This window comes from Balaenoptera borealis (assembly GCF_965194805.1).
Source record: "Balaenoptera borealis genome assembly, chromosome: 10".
NCBI classification, from domain to species: domain Eukaryota; kingdom Metazoa; phylum Chordata; class Mammalia; order Artiodactyla; family Balaenopteridae; genus Balaenoptera; species Balaenoptera borealis.
In genome coordinates this window covers 84,270,197-84,293,912 of record NC_138874.1, presented here as the reverse complement: position 1 = coordinate 84,293,912, position 23,716 = coordinate 84,270,197, and the positions used below count along the sequence as shown (strand labels likewise).

The following is a 23,716-nucleotide window of genomic DNA, read 5'->3' as shown; positions in this document are numbered from 1 at the left end:
GGCGGCCGCTCGGAGGCTCCCGGGAGGCGGCGCGGCGCGGCGCGGCGGACTGAGCATGCGCAGTGAGCAAGGCCGGCTCCGGCGCAAGAAGGAAGCGTTCGCTGTGGTCCCGGCGGCTGCGCTGGGGTATGCAGTACCGGCTAACGTGGCTGCTGCACCCCGCGCTGTCCAGCACCTTCCGCTCGGTCCTCGGCGGCCGCCTGCCCCGCCCGGAGCGCCTCTGTGGGTAAGCCGAGCGGAGCGCCTGGGCCCTTGGGGCCCTTGGGTCACGGTGGTTTGGAGCTCGGGTTGCAAAGTGGTGATTCAGCACTTAAAGCCGCCGCCGCCGCCCCTCACGCCGCCTGTCCCGCCGGCCTGGGGCCCGGACGGCCGCACTGAGGCCGCCCGGGGCCCGGAAGGGCTGCTCGCGGGGCGGGAGCTAGGGCCCTTCCCCGGAGAGGAAGGTGTCCCTCGGGCGGTGAGGGCGGACGGAGGCTGTGACCCGGGGTCAGCGGGCGTGTGTCACAAGTGCGGGGGGCGCGGGGCGCGGGCGCGGACAGTCACCCCGGCCCGCTCCCGGGAGCCGCGCCGGGCCGCGCCACTCTCGGGAGAGTCTTCCTGTGAGGGACTGGGAAGCCGAGGCGGACTGTCCCTTGCCATGGGGTAAAGGATCTGAGCCCAGGGAGACCGCTTCTCACCTTCCTCTCAGCTCCGCTTTTTCCTCTGCGGACTGAGTTTCCACTCCTCTATGGAAACGCCAGCCTTGGGAAGTGTAAAAGTTTGCCGGCCTCCGCCTTAGCGAGTAGCCGAATGTTGGCTTTACTGTGGGAGGGAATTTGGGAGCCGAAAGATACCCTGGGATCCTTCATCGCAGCTCCCTTGTTTTACACCTGGGACAGCCGAGGTCCAGGAGAGATTGTGGCAGAAACCAGGATTGGGACGCAGGTTTTTGCCATCCGGTGGCGTGCTCTCTCCACTTGGCTGCTCTGTGTGTGGTAGAAATTGTCAGCGTTGTAGCGAACGCTGAATACCCTTTACTGTGAATAAAGAGGAATTGGCAAAGATGGGTAGTATTGTCTTGCCCTACTTAGGTACATTATTTGAACTCTTCGTCTGGTTTAACAAGTATCTGGGACCTAATAAGTGCAGGGTACAGTGATGACCCTCTGTGTAATATGGTCTGCCTTCATAATTGCTGGAGCGGATTGAGATGCCACGAGAGCATAGCCAGCTGAGAGGGTCAGAAGCTGGGCAGGATGTGTTTTAGGAGAATGGTGCGGGACAAAGACAGAGGAGGGGGTCTGGGCTGGCCTTTGAAGGAAAGGCAGAAGGTGGGTGTAATCCTACCTAGGTGTGCAGGTTAGCCTGTCTGTGTTGGGAGGACGGTGAGCAGATTAGTCGGAGCCTTAGAGAATTTCCTTGGGGGAATTAGGAGGAAACAAGTCCTGTGTTATAAAAGTAGGATAATGCCAGCTTGACCTTTGGATTTTAGTTGGGCTTTTTCTGGTGAATAATAGGTAGGGAGCCATTAGGAGTTTTTGAGGTGGGAAGTGATCTAATGAAACTGGTTGTTTAGGAAATTAGTTTGGTAGCTGTGTGCAGGATTGTAAGGGAGTGGAGAGGCCTGAGGCAGAGAAACTGGTTGGGCCTTAGTCTTTACTGCCTGAACTAGGATAGTAGTAATGGTACTAAAGGAGGCCTAATGCAAATGAAGAATCTGTGGAACTTGTTTTCCCTCTTGTGATTCTACATCCCAGAATCCACTACAACATGCAAAAAGATCCCTGAGTTTAGAAAGGGAAGTGGAGGTGCTGAGCATAGGTGGGGTACCTTCCTGGGCCTCCTTCATGTCAGAACACTTTTTAAAATTGTTGCTAATAGGCTGTGTTTCGCTCCACCTTATCTCCAGTGTACAGAATTTGTGATTTTACAGAAAGCATCAATTTTAAATTTTATACAACTAAAAGGTTTATATGTTCTACTTGCAATTCACTTTTCTCTATGGTTTTCTGCCACTGTTCTTCACTTTCATTGATGAAGTCCAGGGCATGGGTTGAACAACCAGAGCTTCAAAATATGGTGGTTCTCAGAGAGGGAAATTCGAAATTCAAAGCGTAATAAATGAGATCAACCATTTAGAAAGCTCTACACTAAAAATTAGTGTCTGAAGCTAGTAAGGAAAATGCAGGTCCAATCAAAGGGATCAGGGTGTAGTTTTAGGAAGGAACATACTAACACCGGAAGTTACCATATATTCCGATCTTAAGGAAGGCACTCAATCCTACTCTACATAGTAGGAAGAATGAGTTAACAGAGATGGTTACGTAGCTATTTACTGGAAGAGCTGGGATTTAACCAGTGTCTGTCTGGTGCCAGAGCCTGAGCTCTTAACTGTTATTTTATACTGCCTTTGCCAGTGTTTGGGCGTTCGTTTCCTGTTCTAACCTCTTGAGAAAGAAGTGGTCTTACAGCATTTGTATAAGATCAATTCATTTAAAAAGCAGCCTCATTGTTCTCTGTTCAGCCATATTGGATAAACGGGAGCTCTGCAGAATCATCTGAACCTAGGGGAACCTGGAGGTAATAGCCCAGTTCCTGGCAACCACTTGAAGCACTTGAGCACCAGTCATCTCACTTTGCAGGTAGCTCTACTTTGCCTTTCTCTGTTCTACAGGCTTAAGAAACAGTGGTTTGCCAGGTGGGGCTACCTATTAAGATTCAGGCTTTTAAACCACTTTTAACCAGAACAATGTCTTTTAACAATTTAAAAGGACCGGATGCACTTGAATATCTTTACCATTAGCCGCACACATAAAAAGTTCCATTCTGCCTGTCTGCCTTAAAGGTTAGAGCTGGGCACGGTCTCATTAGAGAGTAATGTGGGGAGCGGAAGTTCAGTATATGTTTCCTTGAGAATGGGTTTCCTTTCCGTTTTCCTGTTGGTATTTTATATCTTCTAAACAGGTACCAGAGGCTCAGCCTACCTTTCAGCCAGGGTGATAAGGCTAAACTCTCTTTCCATAGGGTTAGATCCTCTAAGGTATGTTGGGCTCTGAAGACTTGGGTAGTGTCTTCCTAACTGGCTTGTCTTCAGTCTGCCCTCACTCTTCTGTCTGTTCATTCAGCCTTACTTGAATGTCTGTTCTGTAGTGATCACTCACTGTGCTCAGTGCTGTGGGGGATGCAAAGACAGTCAGTTATAAATTCTGTCCTCAAGGAGTATTCAGTCATGTAGTGACTCGTCCATTCCTTCACCTCTGACCTTTCACTGAACATCTCCATTTTTGTGTTCTGTTCCTTCTTTCAATTTATTTTGAAAAGCAACTCAGTATTATTATCACAGTACTCCTTTTTTTTAAATTAGTAGATCATGTTTTCCTCTTTTTTAAAAAAAAAATTTTATTTATTTATTTATTTGGCTGTGCCAGGTCTTCGTTGAGGCACGCGGGATCTTCAGTTGCGGCACGTGTGTGGGATCTAGTTCCCTGACCAGGGATGGAACCCAGGCCCCCTGCATTGGGACCATGGAGTCTTAGCCACTGGACCACCAGGGAAGTCCCCACAGTACTCTTCTTTTAAAATGGTACTGGGCCTCCCTGGTGGCGCAGTGGTTAAGAATCCGCCTGCTAATGCAGTGGACACGGGTTCGAGCCCTGGTCTGGGAAGATCCCACATGCCACAGAGTAACTAAGCTCATGCACCACAACTACTGAGCCTGCGCTCTAGAGCCCGTGAGCCACAACTACTGAGCCCGCGTGCCACAACTAATGAAGCCCGCACTCCTAGAGCCCGTGCTCCGTGACAAGAGAAGCCACTACAATGAGAAGCCCGCGCACCGCAATGAAGAGTAGTCCCCGCTCGCCGCAATTAGAGAAAGCCCACGCACAGCAATGAAGACCCGACGCAGCCAAAAACAAATAAATAAATAAATTTTAAAATAAATAAATAAAATAAAATGGTACTTATAAAATTCTTATAGAGTTAAAAGCTATAAAAGCTTTTATTCTTCCCAGAGAACTGTATACTTTCTCTTTGCCTATTAAAAGTATGTAACTAAAAAAAAAAGAAAGAAAGAAAAAAGTAGGACTCACAGGCTGTTCCCCGAGGGGAGGATATCACACAGCTTGACATATTTATCCCATGAATGAATTAATGGTCTTCCTTCAACACTGGTTTTCTCTGTTGATTTTCCTAGTTTTGCATATGTTGGTGTTATCATTTTCTCAGTTTAGCTTGAAAATTGGAGTAATCTATGAATCTCTCTTTTCCCTTCACTGCCTATTCCCAAGACCAAACTCTCTTCAATCTTTCATCTTAAAGTTTCTTGGAGTAAACTTGATTATCCATCAGGATCCTAGTTCAGGCCATAATAAATCTTCCCTGACATCTCACATCTTCAGGTTTTATAACTGATTTTTCCAGCCTCCTATTTTCCTATTAGTTGATGCTTATCATTGCTGTTGTCTTGTTTAGACACCACCAGTGGTTATGCACTATTTCAAGATCAAGTCCAAACTTCTTGACCTAGCATTTAAGCATCTCATAAGTTGGTCTTAGCCCAACTTTTCAACCTAACTTCACTCTTCTCCAGTCAGACTCACTAATTTACTGGTTCTTGTACGTGACCTGTTGATTCCCATTCTAGAATGCCCTTCCCTCTTTTCTTTATATGACTCAACCTGTCCTTTTTAGACCTTATACAGGTCACACAGTTATCTTTCCTTTTTCTGAACTTAATGATTTTAAGATATTTTGAAATACCCATTTTACATTTAACCATATACTGCCTCATAATTTTTGACTCTTTTAATTATTTAATATTATACATGCCAGAGTGTATAGGACAAAGAAGAATAACAAAATGAACACCTGTGTACCCACCATCTAGTTTAGGAAATTTCTGGTAACTTTGAAGCCCTTTGTGCTCACCTCCCCTGGAGAGGTGATGTTATCCTGAATTTGGATATTAATTCCCTTGATTTTTCTTTATTGCTTTATCAATCTTAATATATTCCTAAACAGTACATTGTTTAGTTTTGTCTGTTGTTGACCTTTATGGAAAATTTTCTTCTCTGAGTTACTTTTTTTCATTTAACAGTATTTTTGAGATTCATTCACATAGATGTATGTGTTCACTGTTGAAAGACAATCTTATGTGAAAATGTCACTAATTATTTTTTTATTCTGTTGTTGATGGAGATTTGAGTTGTTTCTTTTTTTTTTCTATCACAAATAATCCATGTGGTAGGCTTGCCCCAGTACCCAATCTTCTCTACCTACACTCACCAGGGTTCTCATCCAATCACATATATGTGTTTCGTCCAATTTGTAGCCACTTACCACATGTGCTTATTTAAATGTAAATTAACTAAAATTAACAATTCAGTTCCTCAGTCACCCTGTCCACATTTCAAGTCATATGTGGCTTGTGGCTGCCAAATGGGGCAGTGCAGGTATAGAATATATCCATCATCACAGAAGTTTTATGAAACTGGCTTGATCTGTGTTCGGGCAATTCCCAAATGTGTATTGCTAGCCAGAACCTCTCCCTTGAATTTCAGATTTAGGTAATAAACTTCCTACTCAACATTTTCCTTTGTATGTCTGATATACATCCTTTTTTTTTTTTTTTTTTTTTTTTTCCGCCTGTTTTGGGTCTTTGTTGCTGGGCACGAGCTTTCTTTAGCGGCAAGTGGGGGCTCCCGTTCGTTGCAGAGCACAGGCTCTAGGTGTGCGGGCTTCAATAGTTGTGGCACACGGGCTTCAGTAGTTGTGGCACACGGGCTTAGTTGCTCCGTGGCATGTGGGATCTTCCCGGACCAGGGCTCGAACCCGTGTCCCCTTCATTGGCAGGCGGATTCTCAACCACTGCGCCACCAGGGAAGCCCCTGATATACATTTTAAACTGATCATGTCCAAAACCTGTCACCAAATCTTCTACGTCAAAACCTACTCCTGCCACCAACTTCTCCCTTATCTCAGATAATGACACCTCTGCTCTTCCACTTGTTTAGGCTAACAACTTGGAATCATCCTTAACTCCTTTATTGTTCTCATAGCCCTCATCCAGTCAGCATATACATCCAGATTCAGACTCTTCTCACTGCCACCACCCTGGTTCTAATCACCCTTTTACCCAGATTACTATAATAGCCTCTTAACCAGTTTCCTTGCTTCTGCACTTGCCACTCTAACCATTATAATAAAGAATATTCCTTTGACAGCTCATCTGATGCATATCAATGTTTGTAATCGGTGCTCTTAATAGTTTTAATTTTTTAAATAGCTGTATAGTTGCCTTTAGTATAGTATAGTGTATAGTGCCTTTAGTATAGCTATAGTGTAGTATAGCAACAAAGTCTCACTCAAGATCAGTTTATGAGGAAGATAATACTGCTTATTATGGAGCTTTTTGTCACAAAGGATCCAAGTTCACTTGCAATAGTAACTGGATAAAAAATATCCAACAATTCAATGACTAGCATAATGGGCCCTGCAACTCATTTGTTTTTGTTTTCTTCTGTCTATTAAATACAAAAAAAATGCCTTGTGGGGCAAGCCTAATGCGTAATTGACTTTCTTAAGGAATGAGATTCTGAATTCAGTACTTGCACTGGTGATTTTTTTCCTGAAGAACACATGACCTACTACATATATGCTAAAAATCAAACATTCTGCCTTTTAAGGGAAAACTTAAATGAATCTATTTAATACATGGCTGATGTTAAAAATTAATTTTTATATTTACCAAAGTAATACAGGCAGAGTTTTAAGAGTTAAATAGTGGGCTTCCCTGGTGGCGCAGTGGTTGAGAGTCTGCCTGCCAATGCAGAGCACACGGGTTCAAGCCCCGGTCCGGGAAGATCCCACATGCCGCAGAGCAACTGGGCCCGTGAGCCACAATTGCTGAGCCTGCGCGTCTGGAGCCTGTGCTCCGCAACAAGAGAGGCTGCCATAGTGAGAGGCCCGCGCGCTGTGATGAAGAGTGGCCCCCACTTGCCGCAACTGGAGAAGGCCCTCGCGCAGAAACGAAGACCCAACACAGCCATAAATAAATTAAATAAATAAATAAATAATTAAAAAAAAAAAAAAAGAGTTAAATAGTACTAAAAGGTTTACAGCAAAAACAGCAGTTCCCTGCTCCCAGAGGCAACCACATTCAACTTTTGTTTCTTTTGGGCTGCACTGCGCTGTACGCAGGGATCTTAGTTCCCCAACCAGGGATGGAACCTGCGTCCCCTTCAGTGGAAGGGCAGAGTCTTAACCACTGGACTGCCAGGGCAGTCCCCACATTCAACTTTTTAAGCTATTTATTTTGAAATTTATTTTAATATTTCCAAATAATATGCTAATACTGTTATTCCTTGATTTCTTAATTTTAGGAATTATCTGTTGATTTGTTTTTACGGTAGGTAAAGATTTAATTCTCTTCCCTTATCCTTCCTTCTTGCTCCATCTTACCAAACTAGTTATATCACAGATTTTGGATATAGCAGTCTTCAGTATTTATATTATTATGCCTTTGCAAATATTATTCACTGCCAGGCTAAGTAGTGTAATCTGATTACATTCTTTTTCTTGTTCATATTTTTGTTTTTGCCTTTTGTCATTTTCTGTTTACTTATTTCTGCTTCTTCCCAGTTGCTTCCACAGCCGCTTAGTACAATTTCTCACATGACCAAACTTATTAAATGATGTACTGATTCCATATTTTTTCCTTGGAGACTTTCCCTCCAGACACTTTCCCCTGAGCTGCAGTCTGGACTAGTTTTGCTCCAGGCCTGCTGTGAAGTGGTTGCCTGGAATTTCCCGTTGTTTCTCTCTAATAATGAATTTCCTGAATCTCATATTTTGTTCTATCTTGGTTTGCTCCTTCATTCAAAAGATACGTGGTATATTTGAAACATGTATTCCAGTAACTTCTTGAGAAAGAGAGCACATGGGAGATAACTTTTTAAAGATCTTCTAATGATTTCCTAAACAGAAAAGTGTAGATTTGGGTTTTCATATGAATCTACATATTTGTAGAATAAATCTACAAAATTGAGAAAGATGATCTGAATGGCCTCCACTCTTCCATCCAGCTCTATAGTTGTAGGATTCTAAATACTTGAGAATTAAATGATTTTACAGATTATTTAGCAAATGGTTAAAGCAACAAACTTTTTTTTTTTTTTTTTTTTTTTTTTATTGATTGATTGATTGATTGATTGATTGATTGGCTGCGTTGGGTCTTCGGTTCGTGCGAGGGCTTTCTCTAGTTGCGGCAAGCGGGGGCCACTCTTCATCGCGGTGCGGGGACCGCTCTTCATCGCGGTGCGCAGGCCTTTCACTATCGCGGCCCCTCCCGTTGCGGGGCACAGGCTCCAGACGCGCAGGCTCAGCAGTTGTGGCTCACGGGCCCAGCCGCTCCGTGGCATGTGGGATCTTCCCAGACCAGGGCCCGAACCCACGTCCCCTGCATTAGCAGGCAGATTCTCAACCACTGCGCCACCAGGGAAGCCCGCAACAAACTTTTGAAGAGGCCCTTTGCAGAACTTTGACAAAAAAAAGACATATAACTTTTCTTTTGCTCCCCTTTCTTTTGATTGTTCTTTGCGTATTTCCATTTTATTTATTCTTTTCTTGCAGTTTTATTGAGATCTAATTGGCATACAGCATGGTGTAAGTCTTAGGTGTACAACATAATGATTTGACTTACATACATCCTGAAATGATTACTACAGTAAGTTTACTGAACATCCATCATCTATATAGATACAAAATTAAAGAAATAGAAAAAAATATTTTTGCTCATGATGTGAACTCTTGGATTTACTATCTTAACAACTTTCATATATAGCATAGAACGGTGTTAATTATATTTATCATGTTGTACATTACATTCCCGGTACTTATTTATCTCAAAACTGGAAGTTTGTACCTTTTGACTGCCTTCATCCAGTTCCCCCTTCCCCTATCCCTCCACCTCTGGCAACCACAAATCTAACCTCTTTTTCTAGGAGTTTTTTTTTTTTTTTTTTTTTAATATTTTATTTACTTATTTGGCTGTGCCGGGTCTTTAGTTGCAGCATGCGGGATCTTCGTTGCCGCGTGCGGGATCTTTAGTTGCAGTATGTGGAATCTTTGGTTGTGGCATGCAGGATCTAGTTCCCTAACCAGGGATCGAACCTGGGCCCCCTGTGTTGGGAGTGCGGAGTCTTAACCACTGGACCACCAGGGAAGTCCCTGTTTGTTCTTGAAGTATAATTGACCTACAATACTATGTTAGTTCTTGTTACACAATATAGCAATTTGATATTTCTGTACATTTCAAAATGATCACCATGATAAGTTTAGTTACCATTTCTCATCATACAAAGATATTATGTAATTATTGAATATAATAATTCAATAATTGGGGACAATAATTCAGTAAGTGGGGACACACTATACATTTTATACCCATCACTCATTTATTTTGTAACTGGAAGTTTGTACTTCTTAATCTCCCTCACCTATTTCTCTCCTCCCCTAGCCCCCTCCCCTCTGGCAACCACCTGTTTGTTCTCTGTATCTGTGATTCTGTTTGTTTGTTCATTTGTTCTGTTTTTTAGATTCCACATACAAGTGAAATCATACAGTATTTGTCTCTCTGACTTATTTCACTTAACATAATACCCTCTAGGTCCATCCATGTTGTTGCAAATGACAAGATTCCATTCTTTTTTATGGTTGAGTAATATTCCATTGTTTGAGATATATATACATATATACACACAGACACACACACACACACACATACACACACATATACACACATGTATCGCTCCCATCTTTATTCATCTATTGATGTGCACTTGGATTATTTTATAATTTGGCTATTGTAAGTCATGCTACAATGAAATGATATATCCAATAAGGGGTTAATAACCAAAATATTCAAAGAACTCATACAACTCAACATCAAAATAAACAACCCAATCAAAAAATGGGCAGAGAGGGACTTCCCTGGTAGTCCAGTGGTTAAGACTTCGCTGTCCAGTGCAGGGGGTGTAGGTTCAATCCCTGGTCGGGGAGCTAAGATCCCACATGCCTCGGGGCCAAAAAACCAAAACATAAAAGAGAAGCAATATTGTAACAAATTCAATAAAGAGTTTAAAAATGGTCCACATCAAAAAAAAAAAATCTAAAAGAAAAAAAATGGGCAGAGAATCTAATAGATATTTTTCCAAAGAAGACATAAAGATGGCCAACAGGCACATGAAAAGATGCTCATCACTAATCATCAGGGAAATAAATCAAAACCACAAAGAGATCTCACCTCACATCTGTCAGGATGGCTATTATCAAAAAGACAACAAGAAGTGTTAGTGAGGATGTGGAGAAAAGAGAACCCTTGTGCACTGCTGGTGGGAATGTAAATTGGTGCAGCCACTGTGGAAAACAGTATGGAGGTTCCTCAAAATATTGAAAATAGAACTACCATATGATCCAGCAATTCCACTCCTGGGTATGTATCTGAAGAAAATGAAAACATTAATTCAAAAAGATATATGGAGTCCTGTGATCATTGCAGCATTATTTACAATAGCCAAGATGTGGAAGTAATCTAAGTACCCATCAGTAGATGAGTGGATAAAGATGATGTGGTGTACACACACACACACACACACACACACACACACACACACACAATGTAGTATTACTCAGCCATAAAAAAGAATGAAATCCTTTGTTTTTAATTGAACTTAAAAGATTTGTTTTTATGGAGCAAGTGCATTTCAGATTTTGCTTTTCAAACAAGAAGAAATGAAAACAAACATTAGCTTTCTTTTTTCCTTCTTTATTTGGTTGGTGAAAGTTTTCCCACCTTCCCTTCTTCCCTAGGGCTACTCAGTGGTTTTTGTGTGCTCTGCTGATGGCTAATACAAGTCACCATGTACACATCATTAGCCGCTATCTGAAGGGGCTAGGTATTGGGCACCATTTAATTTAGGGTAAAATATTCTTGAGCTCAGAGTCTGTTCCAAGAAGATATCAGTGAACTGGACTCCTGGTTCTGAGTTTGTACTCCAAACTGCCATCCCGTAACAAAATGTCTTATTCTTTCTAAAAGTCTCTTCCCTTGGGAGCCAGTGTGATACAGTGGAAAAGTCACTGTCTAGTAGTCAGACCTGAGTTAAAGCCCTCTTTGGCGTGGGTTGGTTTTGTTATCTTGAACGGGTTACTTTGCATGGGCCTTTTTTTTTTTTTTTTTTCACTAGGCATTGGACTAAGTAGCTTCAAAATCCCTGAGTCCAATAAGTTTTGATTTCTGAACAGCATTGGCTTCTACTGATGTATAGTCTCTTTTGTTTTCTTGTGCTAAAATGTTGCTGTCTCCTCACTTTGTGTTGTTTTTATTTTAGAGAGATTCTGGCCAACTATAAAGTATGTGGCTGTGGACCAGTAGGCTGGGATGTGGCATGCAAATATGTTTTGCGGTTGTTATTTTTTATTTTATTATTTATTTATTTGAATTTATTTTAGGCTGCGTTGGGTCTCCATTGTGGTGCATGGGCTTCTCATTGCAGTGGCTTCTCTTGTTGAGGAACGTGGGCTCTAGGCGTGTGGGCTTCAGTAGTTGTGGCACACAGGCTAAGTAGTTGTCGCTCGTGGGCTCTAGAGCGCAGTCTCAGTAGTTGTGGCACACAGGCTTAGCTGCTCTGCGGCATGTGGGATCTTCCCGGACCAGGGCTCGAACCTGTGTCCCCTGCATTGACAGGCGGATTCTCAACCACTGTGCCACCAGGGAAGTCTCTGCAGTTGTTATTTTTTAAATGTGTATAAACACTTAAAAATCCCAAGAGTTCAGTCCCTTTAGGGAAAGTGGCATGATGTGTGATACTGGGCCCACATTACTCTCTGGCAGCAGTTGGCCTGAGCTGAGATTTACTTCCCTTTCATGTGGGACATGTATTCCTTCTCACCACAATTTGCTCATTTATGTTACCTGTTTGGCCTTGTAAGCATGTAGATTCATGAGCCTTGCTATGAAGTGATTAGAAGAAATCAGTCTTATTAGTTTTTAGTCATAGTTTTTGGTAATAGTAAAAATGAAGCAAAATACACATATAAATTGCTCTGAAACTACAGAAATGATTGTGTAATCAGGACTACCCCCTGCTTTGTTTATGGTTTACAAAGAATTATCACATCATGTTATTTGATCCTTATGGCAACTGAATGTAGTTGACAGAGAAATAAAAGAATCCTACATCTCTTAAGAAGTTGAATTCAATTCAGGTAGCTCTGCTGCCTCTGAATTCACCTTATAGTCTAGAACCTGGGCAAGGCTGAAGGAGTGAGAGTGGGTGGGTGTAGAAGAGCATTAAGCTTGTTTCTAGGAAAGTAGGTAGAGCCGTCAACCTGGGCTAGATGGGCAAACATAAAAGGAGTAGCAAGTCTCTTCCAATCTGTGAGGCATCTCCAGAGATGCCCAACAAGAAGAGAGCGGGAAAAGTGAAAAAATTAGTGTACAGCATGTCAAGAAGATGATAAGTATAATGTAACAGAGTGGGGAAGGCCAAGAGAAACAAGATGACTACATTAGGGTCTCTGGTAGATCAGGTCAGATAAATAAGGCAGATGTGCACACTGACACTGGGAAGATACCATTCCTAGAAGCTGAGTAGACAAGGCTGTCTGGTCAGTTGGATACATGGTTAAAACAATAGACTTTTTGGGCTTCCCTGGTGGCGCAGTGGTTGAGAATCTGCCTGCCAGTGCAGGGGACACGGGTTCGAGCCCTGGTCTGGGAAGATCCCACATGCCGCGGAGCAACTAGGCCCATGAGCCACAACTACTGAGCCTGCGCGTCTGGAGCCTGTGCCCCGCAACAAGAGAGGCTGCGACAGTGAAAGGCCCGCGCACTGCGATGAAGAGTGGCCCCCGCTTGCCACAACTAGAGAAAGCCCTTGCATAGAAATGAAGACCCAACAAAGCCCAAAAAATTAAATAAATAAATAAGTCAGGAGCTCTTCAAAAAAAAAAAAAAATGGACTTTTTTTCCCCTAAGGTAAAATGGGTATTTGTTTGTACTTAAACTTATAAATCGACCAGCCAAACTGGTACTAATGTTATCATGACTCAGCAAAATACAAAGCATCTTTCCACAAATAGTAGAGTAATGGACAAATTAGGGGTTGTAATAATATAAATGCTGTATATATTTATAATAGCTTTATTGATACCATCCATTTCACTCATTTAAAGTATGCCATTAAGTGGCTTTTAGTATATTCACAGAGTTTTGCAGCCATGACCACAGGCAATTTTAAACATCTTTACCCACTCAAAAAGAAATCCCTTACCCTTTAGCATGGACTTCTCATTTCCCTCTTCCTCTAGCCCCTGGCAACAATTAATTTGCTTTCTTTCTCTAAGGATTTGCCTATTCTGAATATTTCATATAAATGGAATCATGCAATATGTGATCTTTTGTGTTTGGCTTCTTTCACTTAGCATAATGTTTTCAAAGTTTATCCATGTTGTAGCATGTGTCAGTGCTTCATGCCTTTTTATTGCTGATTAATATTCCATTATATGGATATGCCACATTTTATCCATTAATCAGTTGATGGACATCTGGGTTGTTTACAGTCTTGAAATATTATGAATAAGACAGCTATGAACATTCAGGTACAAGTTCTGTGTGGATATATGTTCTCATTTCTCTTGGTGTGTACCTAGGAATGGAAATGCTAGGTCATATGGAAACTGTGTTTAACCTTTTCAGGGACTGCCAGACTTTTTTAAAGCAGTTGTACCACTTTACATTCTTACCAACACTGTACGAGAGTTCCAATTTCTTCACATCCTTGCTGACACTTGTTATTATATATGTGTTTTGTTATAGCCGTCCTGCTGTGTGTGATGGTATTTCATTGCAGTTTTGATTTGCATTTCCCTGCTGGCTAATGATTTTGAGTATCTTTTCATGTGCTTATTATCCATTATTATATATCTTCTTTGGAGAAATGTGTATTCAGATCCTTTGCCTGTTTTTTTCAACTGGGGTGTCTTGTTATTGAGTTGTAAGTGTTCTTTATATATTCTAGATATGTCTCTTATCAGATATATGATCTGCAAGTATTTTGTCCTATTCTGTAGGTTGTCTTAATGGTGTTCTTTGAAGCACAAAGTTTGTGGGGTTTTTTTGGCTTAAACAACAGAAATTTATTTTCTCACAGTGGAGAAATGGAGGCTGGAAAACTGAGATTGAGGTGTTGGCAGTTTGCTTTCTCCTGAGGCCTCTCTCCTTGGTTTGCAGGTGGCTGCCTTTTCTGTGTCCTCACATGGCTTTTCCTCTGTGCCCATGCATCCCTGGTGTCTCTGTATGTCCTAATCTCTTCTTATAAGGACACTAGTCAGATTTGATTACGACCCACCCTAAAGGCATTTTAACTTAATTACCTCTTTAAAGGCCCTATCTCCAAATACAGTTACATTCTGAAGTAGTGGGATGTTAAAAAGCAAGACAACAGGCCCAAAATGGAGTTGCTTATACAACTTGGAGTTGCTTATAAGCCCCATGTCATCAAACTGAGACTTAATTACAGTTTTGGCTCTCCCAGAAATGGAATCTTATACCAGTCAATCAGGAATTGTCTGATCTGCACTAGTTAGATAATCTGCCCGAGAGACCTCTGTCATCCCCTAAAGGAAAGTGACCTTACAATAACCAACCCGCTTTTTTGCCTTGTATAATTGGAGCTCCTTTCTATCTGCTGCATTGGCTGCTGCCCAGTTCTAATTGATTTTTGCTCAAATAAACTCTTAAAATCTTTAATATGCCTTAGTTTATCTTTTAGTCATATGAACTTATGAATTGGGGGGGGAGGAGCACAATTCAGTCCATAACAGCAACATTAAGGATTTCATATTTGCTCTTAAGAGCAATGGAAAACCATCGAAAGATTAGAAGCAAGGGCTATGTTAAAGGGGATGTAGCCGATGCTTCTAGACATCATTTCTTTTTACTAACAAAACCCTGTTTTTTGGTCAAGGCTTCAGTGTGTTCAGTCAAAAATGCAAATTGGTTCCCTTGGCACAAGGAACCTCTTGGGAGGCCATGTGACAGTATAAGTGGCTAATGAGATATAATTGGGAGGTCTACTGAGTGGACTTAAATAGTCTCAGGGGAGGCTGTTGTTTTACTGAAAAAAGGTATGTTCCTTTATCCTACACTCTTTCTTCTTCCTATCTGGGAAAAGGATACAATGCTTGGAAGTACAGCAGTCATCTTGAAACCATGAGGATGAAGGTTTCATGCTAAGAATATAGAGCAGGCAGATAGGAAGAGATTGGTTTTCAGATCATACCCTTGAGCTGCTATATAAGCTCTGGTCAGTCTACATCCAGACTTTTTGTTACATGTGAATAATAAATCCCTACTTATTTAAACCACTGAGGTAGGGATTCCTGTTACAGCTGAACACACTACTTCCTGGTACAGAGGGCTAGAGGAGAAGGAATACCAGTTTAGAGGCCTTTGTCAGAGTCCAGACCAGAGATAACAGGGACCTGCATTAGAATGGCAGCAATGGCCTTGGAGCAAAGTGGACGGATCCCAGATACAAGATACATTGCCTGAGCAGCCTCCACATTTGATCCCATGAATTTCCCCTCGCTTGTTAGGGCCTTTGAGTTTGCTTTATTTGCCTTCCCTTAAAGTCCTATAGCATGCACAGCCAATAAACATTTTTGGAGCACCTACTCAGTGGTGGGTCCTGTATTTCTGGGGTATTTTTCCCTGGCTACTCATAAGTACATTGATCACTCTTTCCTGTGAAGTCAGTTGTTTTCAACTTTATGTCTGTAATCCACAGTAATAAACATATTTTATATCATGACTGAAACACATGCAGCTTGATATATAACTGAAAAAGAAAAGTTTCACAAAGCAGTATTTGAAATATGTGCCATAAGCTTCATTATTTTTCATTCTATTCTACTGTTTAAAAAAAAGATGCTGATCACATCCACCACTCACTAAGTTTGCTTTCATGATCCACCAATGAGTCAAGGACCATGGATTGAAAACTCAATCTCTATCATTCTTTTGGCCGCCATTATTCACTGCCTAGTGATATCTCTTGAATTGATATTTATGTTACCATCTGGACCATGAGCCCCCTCCCTGCCTTACTGTATCTATCCATAGTGCCTGGCACTGTGCCTGGCACATAGTGGATTGTACGCTCCTTGAGATCAAGAGCCGCACAGGGTGACCCTTTGAGTCCCCTCAGCACTATGAACATGAGAAATCCATCCTTCCAATTTGTCTGGGGTCGAGTAGGGGGAGGTCTTTTTTTTTTTTTTTTTAATTTTATTTATTTATTTTTTATATAGCAGGTTCTTATTAGTCATCCATTTTATACACATCAGTGTATACATGTCAATCCCAATCTCCCAGTTCATCCCACCACCACCCCACCACCCACCGCTTTCCCCCCTTGGTGTTCATACGTTTGTTCTCTGCATCTGTGTCTCTATTTCTGCCTTGCAAACTGGTTCATCTGTACCATTTTTCTAGATTCCACATATATGCGTTAATATGCGATATTTGTTTTTCTCTTTCTGACTTACTTCACTCTGTATGACAGTCTCTAGGTCCATCCACGTCTCTACAAATGACTCAATTTAGTTCCTTTTTATGGCTGAGTAATATTCCATTGTATATATGTACCACATCTTCTTTGTCCATTCTGTCTGTCGATGGGCATTTAGGTAGCTTCCATGTCCTGGCTATTGTAAAGTGCTGCAGTGAACATTGGGGTGCATGTGTCTTTTTGAATTATGGTTTTCTCTGGGTATATGCCCAGTAGTGGGATTGCTGGGTCATATGGTAATTCTATTTTTAGTTTTTTAAGGAACCTACATACTGTTCTCCATAGAGGCTGTATCAATTTACATTCTCACTGACAGTGCAAGAGGGTTCCCTTTTCTCCACACCCTCTCCAGCATTTGTTGTTTGTAGATCTTCTGATGATGCCCATTCTAACCGGTGTGAGGTGATACCTCATTGTACTTTTGATTTGCATTTCTCTAATAATTAGTGATGTTGAGCAGCTTTTCATGTGCCTCTTGGCTGTCTTATGTCTACTTTGGAGAAATGTCTATTTAGGTCTTCTGACCATTTTTTGATTGGGTTTTTTTTTTTTTTAATATTGAGCTGCATGAGCTGTTTATATACTTTGGAGATTAATCCTTTCTCTGTCGATTCATTTGCAAATATTTTCTCCCATTCTGAGGGTTGTCTTTTCGTCTTGTTTATAGTTTCCTTTGCTGTGCAAACGCTTTAAGTTTCATTAGGTCCCATTTGTTTATTTTTGTTCTTATTTCCATTACTCTAGGAGGTGGGTCAAAAAAGATCTTGCTGTGATTTATGTCAAAGGGTGCTCTTTCTATGTTTTCCTCTAAGAGTTTTATAGTGTTTGGTCTTGCATTTAGGTCTTTAATCCATTTGGAGTTTATTTTTGTGTATGGTGTTAGGAAGTGTTCTAATTTCATTCTTTTACATGTAGCTGTCCAGTTTTCCCAGCACCACTTATTGAAGAGACTGTCTTTTCTCCACAGTATATCCTTGCCTCCTTTGTCATAGATTAGTTGACCATAGGTGCGTGGGTTTATCTCTGGGCTTTCTATCCTGTTCCATTGATCTATATTTCTGTTTTTAAGCCAGTACCATATTGTCTTGATTACTGTAGCTTTGTAGTATAGTCTGAAGTCAGGGAGTCTGATTCCTCCAGCTCCATTTTTTTCCCTCAAGATTGCTTTGGCTATTCGGGGTCTTTTGTGTCTCCATACAAATTTTAAGATTTTTGGTTCTAGTTCTATAAAAAATGCCATTGGTAATTTGATAGGGATTGCATTGCATCTGTAAATGGCTTTGGGTAGTATAGTCATTTTCACAATATTGATTCTACCAGTCCAAGGACATGGTATATCTCTCCATCTGTTTGTGTCATCTTTGATTTCTTTCATCAGTGTCTTACAGTTTTCTGAGTACAGGTCTTTTACCTCCTTGGGTAGGTTTTATTCCTAGGTATTTTATTCTTTTTGTTGCAGTGGTGAATGTTTCCTTAATTTCTCTTTCTGATCTTTCATTTTTATAGGAATGCCAGAGATTTCTGTTCATTAATTTTGTATCCTGCAACTTTACCAAATTGATTGATTAGCTCTAGTAGTTTCCTGCTGGCATCTTTAGAATTCTCTATGTATAGTATCATGTCATCTGCAAACAGTGACAGTGTTACTTCTTCTTTTCCAATTTGGATTTCTTTTATTTCTTTTTCTTCTCTGATTGCCGTGGCTAGGACTTCCAAAACTATGTTGAATAATAATGGTGAGAGTGGATATCCTTGTCTTGTTCCTGATCTTAGAGGAAATGCTTTCAGTTTTTCACCATTGAGAATGATGTTTGCTGTGGGTTTGTTGTATATGGCCTTTATTATGTTGAGGTAGGTTCCCTCTATGCCCACTTTCTGGAGAGTTTTATCATAAATGGGTGTTGAATTTTGTCAAAAGCTTTTTCTGCATCTATTGAGATGATCACATGGTTTTTTATTCTTCAGTTTGTTAATATGATGTATCACACATTGATTGATTTGCATATACTGAAGAATCAAAGTTTTACTTATATATTTTTTAGTTTTGGCTGCGTCGGGTCTTAGTTGTGGCATGCAGGATCTTTGATGCGGCACGCAGACTTCTCTCTAGTTGTGGTGTGCGGGTTTTCTCTCTCTAGTTGTGGCGTGCGGTCTCCAGAGCACGTGGGCTCTATAGTTTGCAGCACATGGGCTCTCTAGTTGAGGTGCGCAGGCTCAGTAGATGTGGTACGCGGGCTTCGTTGCCCCATGGCATGGGGGATCTTAGTGCCCTGACCAGGGATCGAACCCTCGTCCCCTGCATTGGAATGCAGATTCTTTAACACTGGACCACCAGGGAAGTCCGTGAAACACAAAGTTTTAAATTTGGATCAAGTTTAATTTATCATTTTTTAAACTGCTTACGCTTTTGAGGTCATACCTAAGAAACCACTGCCTAATCCAAGGTCATAAAGATTTACCCTTATGTTTCCTTCTAAGAGTTTTATTGTTTTAGTTTTTACATTTAGGTCTTTGATCTGTTTTGAGTTAATTTTTGTAAATGGTGTAAGGTAGGAGTCCAGCTTCATCTTTTTGCATGTGGATGTCTGATTGTCCCAGCACCATTTGTTGGAAAGACTGTTCTTTCCCCCATTGAATTGTTTTGGTATCCGTGTCAGAAATCAGTTGATTGTAAGGGTGAGGGTTTCAATCTATTCTATTAATATGTAAGTCTGTCCTTATCCAGACCACACTACTTTGATTACTATAGCTTTATTGTAAGTTTTGAAGTCAGGAAGTGTGAGTCCTCCATCTTCGTTCTTATTTTTCAAGATTGTTTTGACTATCCTGGGTCCCTTGCATTTCCATACAAATTTTAGGATGAGCTTGTCAATATCTGCAAAGAAGCAACCAGATGGGATTTTGATCTATGTGGGGAGTATTGCTATCTTAAAGATATTAAATCTTCTAATCCATGAATATGGAGTTCTTTCCATTTATTTAGATCTTCTTTAATTACTTACAATAGAGTTTTGCAGTTTTCACTGTATACGTTTTCTACTTCCTTGTTAAATTTATTTCTGTTTCATTTTTTGATGCTATTGTAAATGGACTTGTTTTCTTATTTCAATTTTAGTTTGTTCATTGCTATTATAGAGAAGTACTGTTGATTTTTTGTTTTCTATATACAAGATTATGTCTTCTGTGAAAAGAGCTAGCTTTACTTCTTCCTTTCCAATTTGGATTCCTTTTATTTCATTTTCTTGCCAAATTGGCCTGGCTAGAACCTTCAAGTACAGTGTTGAATAGAAATGGCAAGAGTGGACATCCTTGTCTTGTTCTTGATCTTAGGGTGAAAACAGTCTTTCACCTTTAATTATGTTGCCAGCTGTGGCTCTTTCATAGACACCCTTTATCAGGTTGAGGAAGTTCCCTTCTGTTCCTAGTTTTTTGACTTCATTATGAATAGGTATGAACAGATGTATTTCGGGCTTCCCTGGTGGCACAGTGGTTAAGAATCCGCCTGCCAATGCAGGGGACACTGGTCTGGGAAGATCCCACATGCCGTGGAGCAGCTAAGCCCATGAGCCACAACTACTGAGCCTGCGCTCTAGAGCCCACATGCCACAGCTACTGAAGCCCGCGCACCTAGAGCACGTGCGCTGCAACAAGAGAAGCCACTGCAATGAGAAGCCCACGCGCCACAAGGAAGAGTAGCCCCCGCTCACCACAACTAGAGAGAAAGCCCGCTCACAGCAACGAAGACCCAATGCAGCTAAAAATAAATAAATTAATTTAAAAAAAAGATGTATTTTAAAAACAGCCTCATACTTGGCATTGAAAATATTGCAAATATATTAAACAAAGTTTTTTCCTGAACCATTTGACAGTAAGCTGCCAATTTGATGCCCTGTCACCACCTAATTCTTTACTGTGATTTCCTGTAAACAAGGACATTCTCCTATATAACCGCAATATGATCGTTAAAATCAGAAAATTAACATCGATTCATTACTGCCATTTAAATCTCAGATCCCATTCAGATGTCACCAGTTGTCCAGTTTTATCCTTTACTGAAGGATACCTTAATGAAAGGATTCATCTCAGAATTAGCGTCGTCTTTAGTTGTCGTGTCTCTTTAGTCTCTTCAGAAGGGAAGTTCCACAGCCAAAGCATTTCATGACCTTGACTGTTTTAGAATTTACAGACCGGTTACTTTTAGAATGTCCCTAATTTGGGTTTCTCTGATTATTCCTCATGATCGAATTCAGGTTACCCAGCTTTGGCAGAAATATCACAAAATTGATGCAGTGTATGTTTTCAACGCATCCTATGATTTGGCACTCAGTTTTGTCCTTTATTGGCTATATTTACTTTGATCACTTTAAGATAGTTCCTCCCAGGCTTCTCCACTGTAAAATTACTCTTTTCCCTTTGCTATAAATATCTTCAGGGGAGATACTTTAAAACTATGTAACTATAATGTTCCTTATCAAACTTTCAACTTATTCATTTTATTTATTTATATCAGTATAGACTTGTGTTGTCCTGTTTTACTTAAAGAGTTTTACTCTGCTTCTGTTCTGATTTAATCTGATGCTCAGATTGTCCCACACATGGGCAGTGGGGACCCTTTCAAGCTGGCTTCTGTATCCATTTAACATCCATCTTTCTTTTGGTATTTTTGTATTTTTTGGCACAATGAGATATACCAGGCTCATTGTCTCATTTCCCTGTCCCAGTCCTGGAATCAACCATTTCTCCAAGGAACCCTGGTTCCTTTTAGTGGAGAATAAAATTTAGAAACCAAGTTCTAGGTGCTAAATGTACTCATCTGCTGTTTGGGGAGGAAGAGGAGGAAGATAGCTACTTCCAGGCCCTCTTATTAGACAGAGCCAGAGATACATGTATATACATAAATAGGTATTTGATATAGATACAGATACATAGATATAGACAGATATTCTGTACACAGACCCATGTTAACATCTGTATTTATTTCCTGTCTGTCTATATGTGTATATTGAAAACCATGAGCCATACAGATAACCTCCAATTCCAATCAAAGACTACAAGTTCATTTTAGCTTTTTTCCTTTCCGTGTTTGTAATTCTTTGCCCTGATAGAGAGGACCCTGGTTCTTATTATTCTTATTAAATACACTTATTTAATCCATCCCGCTAGATGTAACCAACATCTCATCATTGCCGCTGCCCCCTTCCCTTTGAGGTGCTTCCTGGGCACTGTCGCCCTGTGTTGGGCTGCCCCAGGAGTGGTTGCCCTTTTTATTCTGTGAGAGCTTTGACACCCCGCTTGAGGCTGTTTTCTCAAAAGTATGCATGCCTCCTTAACCCTGCTTGGGCCTCAACTACCATGCTGGGCCACCAAGAGCAATTCTTCTCTCCTCACCCCACTCAGGAATGGGGATATTTTGAAATTTGCATTAGCCTTTATTTTAAATACCCTGAAGTTTGTAAATAGAGCCGAGTACAAGGCCTAACTTTGTATGTTGTCTATAAAATTCAGGGAATAGAAAGTGATGGAAAAGGGTTTGGGTAACCACGTACTCAAAAACAACACTGTCTTGTCTTTTTTCCTAGGGGTTTTCTGGTTGGTGGCTGTAAAACAGGTGGTGTTTGAATAGGAAGTCGTAGGTGCAGAGTGGGTTGTTGGACTTAAATTTGTAACCATTTATATGGGAAAAGTATATAAGCACATTTTCTAGAAGGAGACACATTAAAAATGTGTTTATCTTTAGATGGTGGAATCTAGGTAATTTGTATTTCCTCATACTTAAAAAAAACTATATACAAGTAGCATGGATAACTTTGTTTCTTTTATTATATGAGTAATTATAAAATAAAAGAAATAAAAATAAAACAAGTGCTTTAAATGCCCAGTACTGAGAACTTTTGCTTGATGGTCCTGGGATACGGGAGAAGAAAAACGAAAAACGTATGTGCCCATATTCTTAGGAAAGCCTTTGATAAACATTTAGTTTAATTTAGTTTTTTTTTTTTCTACCTTTGGCCTTCTAGTAGCATAGAATCCTGGCTCTTAACATCTTCCGTAATGTAGTGTAGACATCCCAATGCATTAACTTTTTTTTTTGTTTGTTTCAATTTATTTTTTGGCTGTGTTGGGTTTTCGTTTCTGTGCGAGGGCTTTCTCCAGTTGCGGCGAGCGGGGGCCACTCTTCATCACGGTGCGCGGGCCTCTCTTGTTGCGGAGCACAAGCTCCAGATGCGCAGGCTCAGTAGTTGTGGCTCACGGGCCTAATTGCTCCACGGCATGTGGGATCTTCCCAGACCAGGGCTCGAACCCGTGTCCCCTGCATTGGCAGGCAGACTCTCAACCACTGTGCCACCAGGGAAGCCCAACTTTTTGTTGTTGTTGTTGGGGACAGAGGGTCTGGATACAGATGTATTTTTAATTTTTTAAAAAGCTTTTTATTTTGAACTAATTTTAGACTTACAGAAAAGTTGCAGAAATAATACACTTCCCCTATACTTAATCATTGTATAATTATCAAGAACAAGAAATTAATATCTTTACCTTTGTAGTTGATAGATATCTTGTAGGAGATACTTTGCGACTGTGCAAATCCTTTTTTACCTTACTTTTTAGCATCCACCAGTAGATCTCTGCAACAGTTAGTACTGCACTAAATGATGATTATCTCCCTCTTTATTTATTAATTGAAATTCTGTGAGGGAGAACTGTTTTTCTCCCTCATTTGTTTACTTATTTACTTATTTCTTTCCGTATGGATTCACAGATATTTATTTTACTCTACGGGTTAAAATTCATTGCTATCATTATTTATGTGTTGAACAAATTGTTCTAGCTTTGGCCATTAGGAATGCATTTGGGTTGGCTCCTGTGTACTTTCAATAAGCCCCCATCTTTTTTAGAGAACTTCTTTACTTCTGACACTGTAAGGTGTTTCAGACTCATTTCGTATTTTCTTTGCCCTAGCCCTGAAATCAACTGCTTGGTTCTTTTTATTGGAAAATGATGTTTAGGGATCACAGTCTGGACACTAGATGTACTTACTGTCACTGAGGTGTCATTGCGTTTAGTGGATAGTCTAGCTACCCCCACACATAAACATATTTATGTTT

General features: G+C 40.7%; 1 protein-coding gene across 3 annotated transcripts in view; it reads left to right on the top strand.

The window, feature by feature from the left end:
• Window positions 1-93: 93 nt before the first annotated feature.
• The window catches only part of IDE (insulin degrading enzyme), a 111,732-nt gene continuing 88,109 nt past the window's right edge, over window positions 94-23,716 (top strand). For 2 of the 3 annotated variants that reach the window (XM_082339417.1, XM_082339416.1), the window contains exon 1: window positions 94-226. In XM_082339417.1, the coding sequence (XP_082195543.1) occupies window positions 129-226 (98 nt within the window). In that variant the 5' untranslated portion in view covers window positions 94-128. The remainder of the gene's footprint in view (window positions 227-23,716) is intronic. The other variant, XM_082339418.1, reaches the window with a different exon arrangement.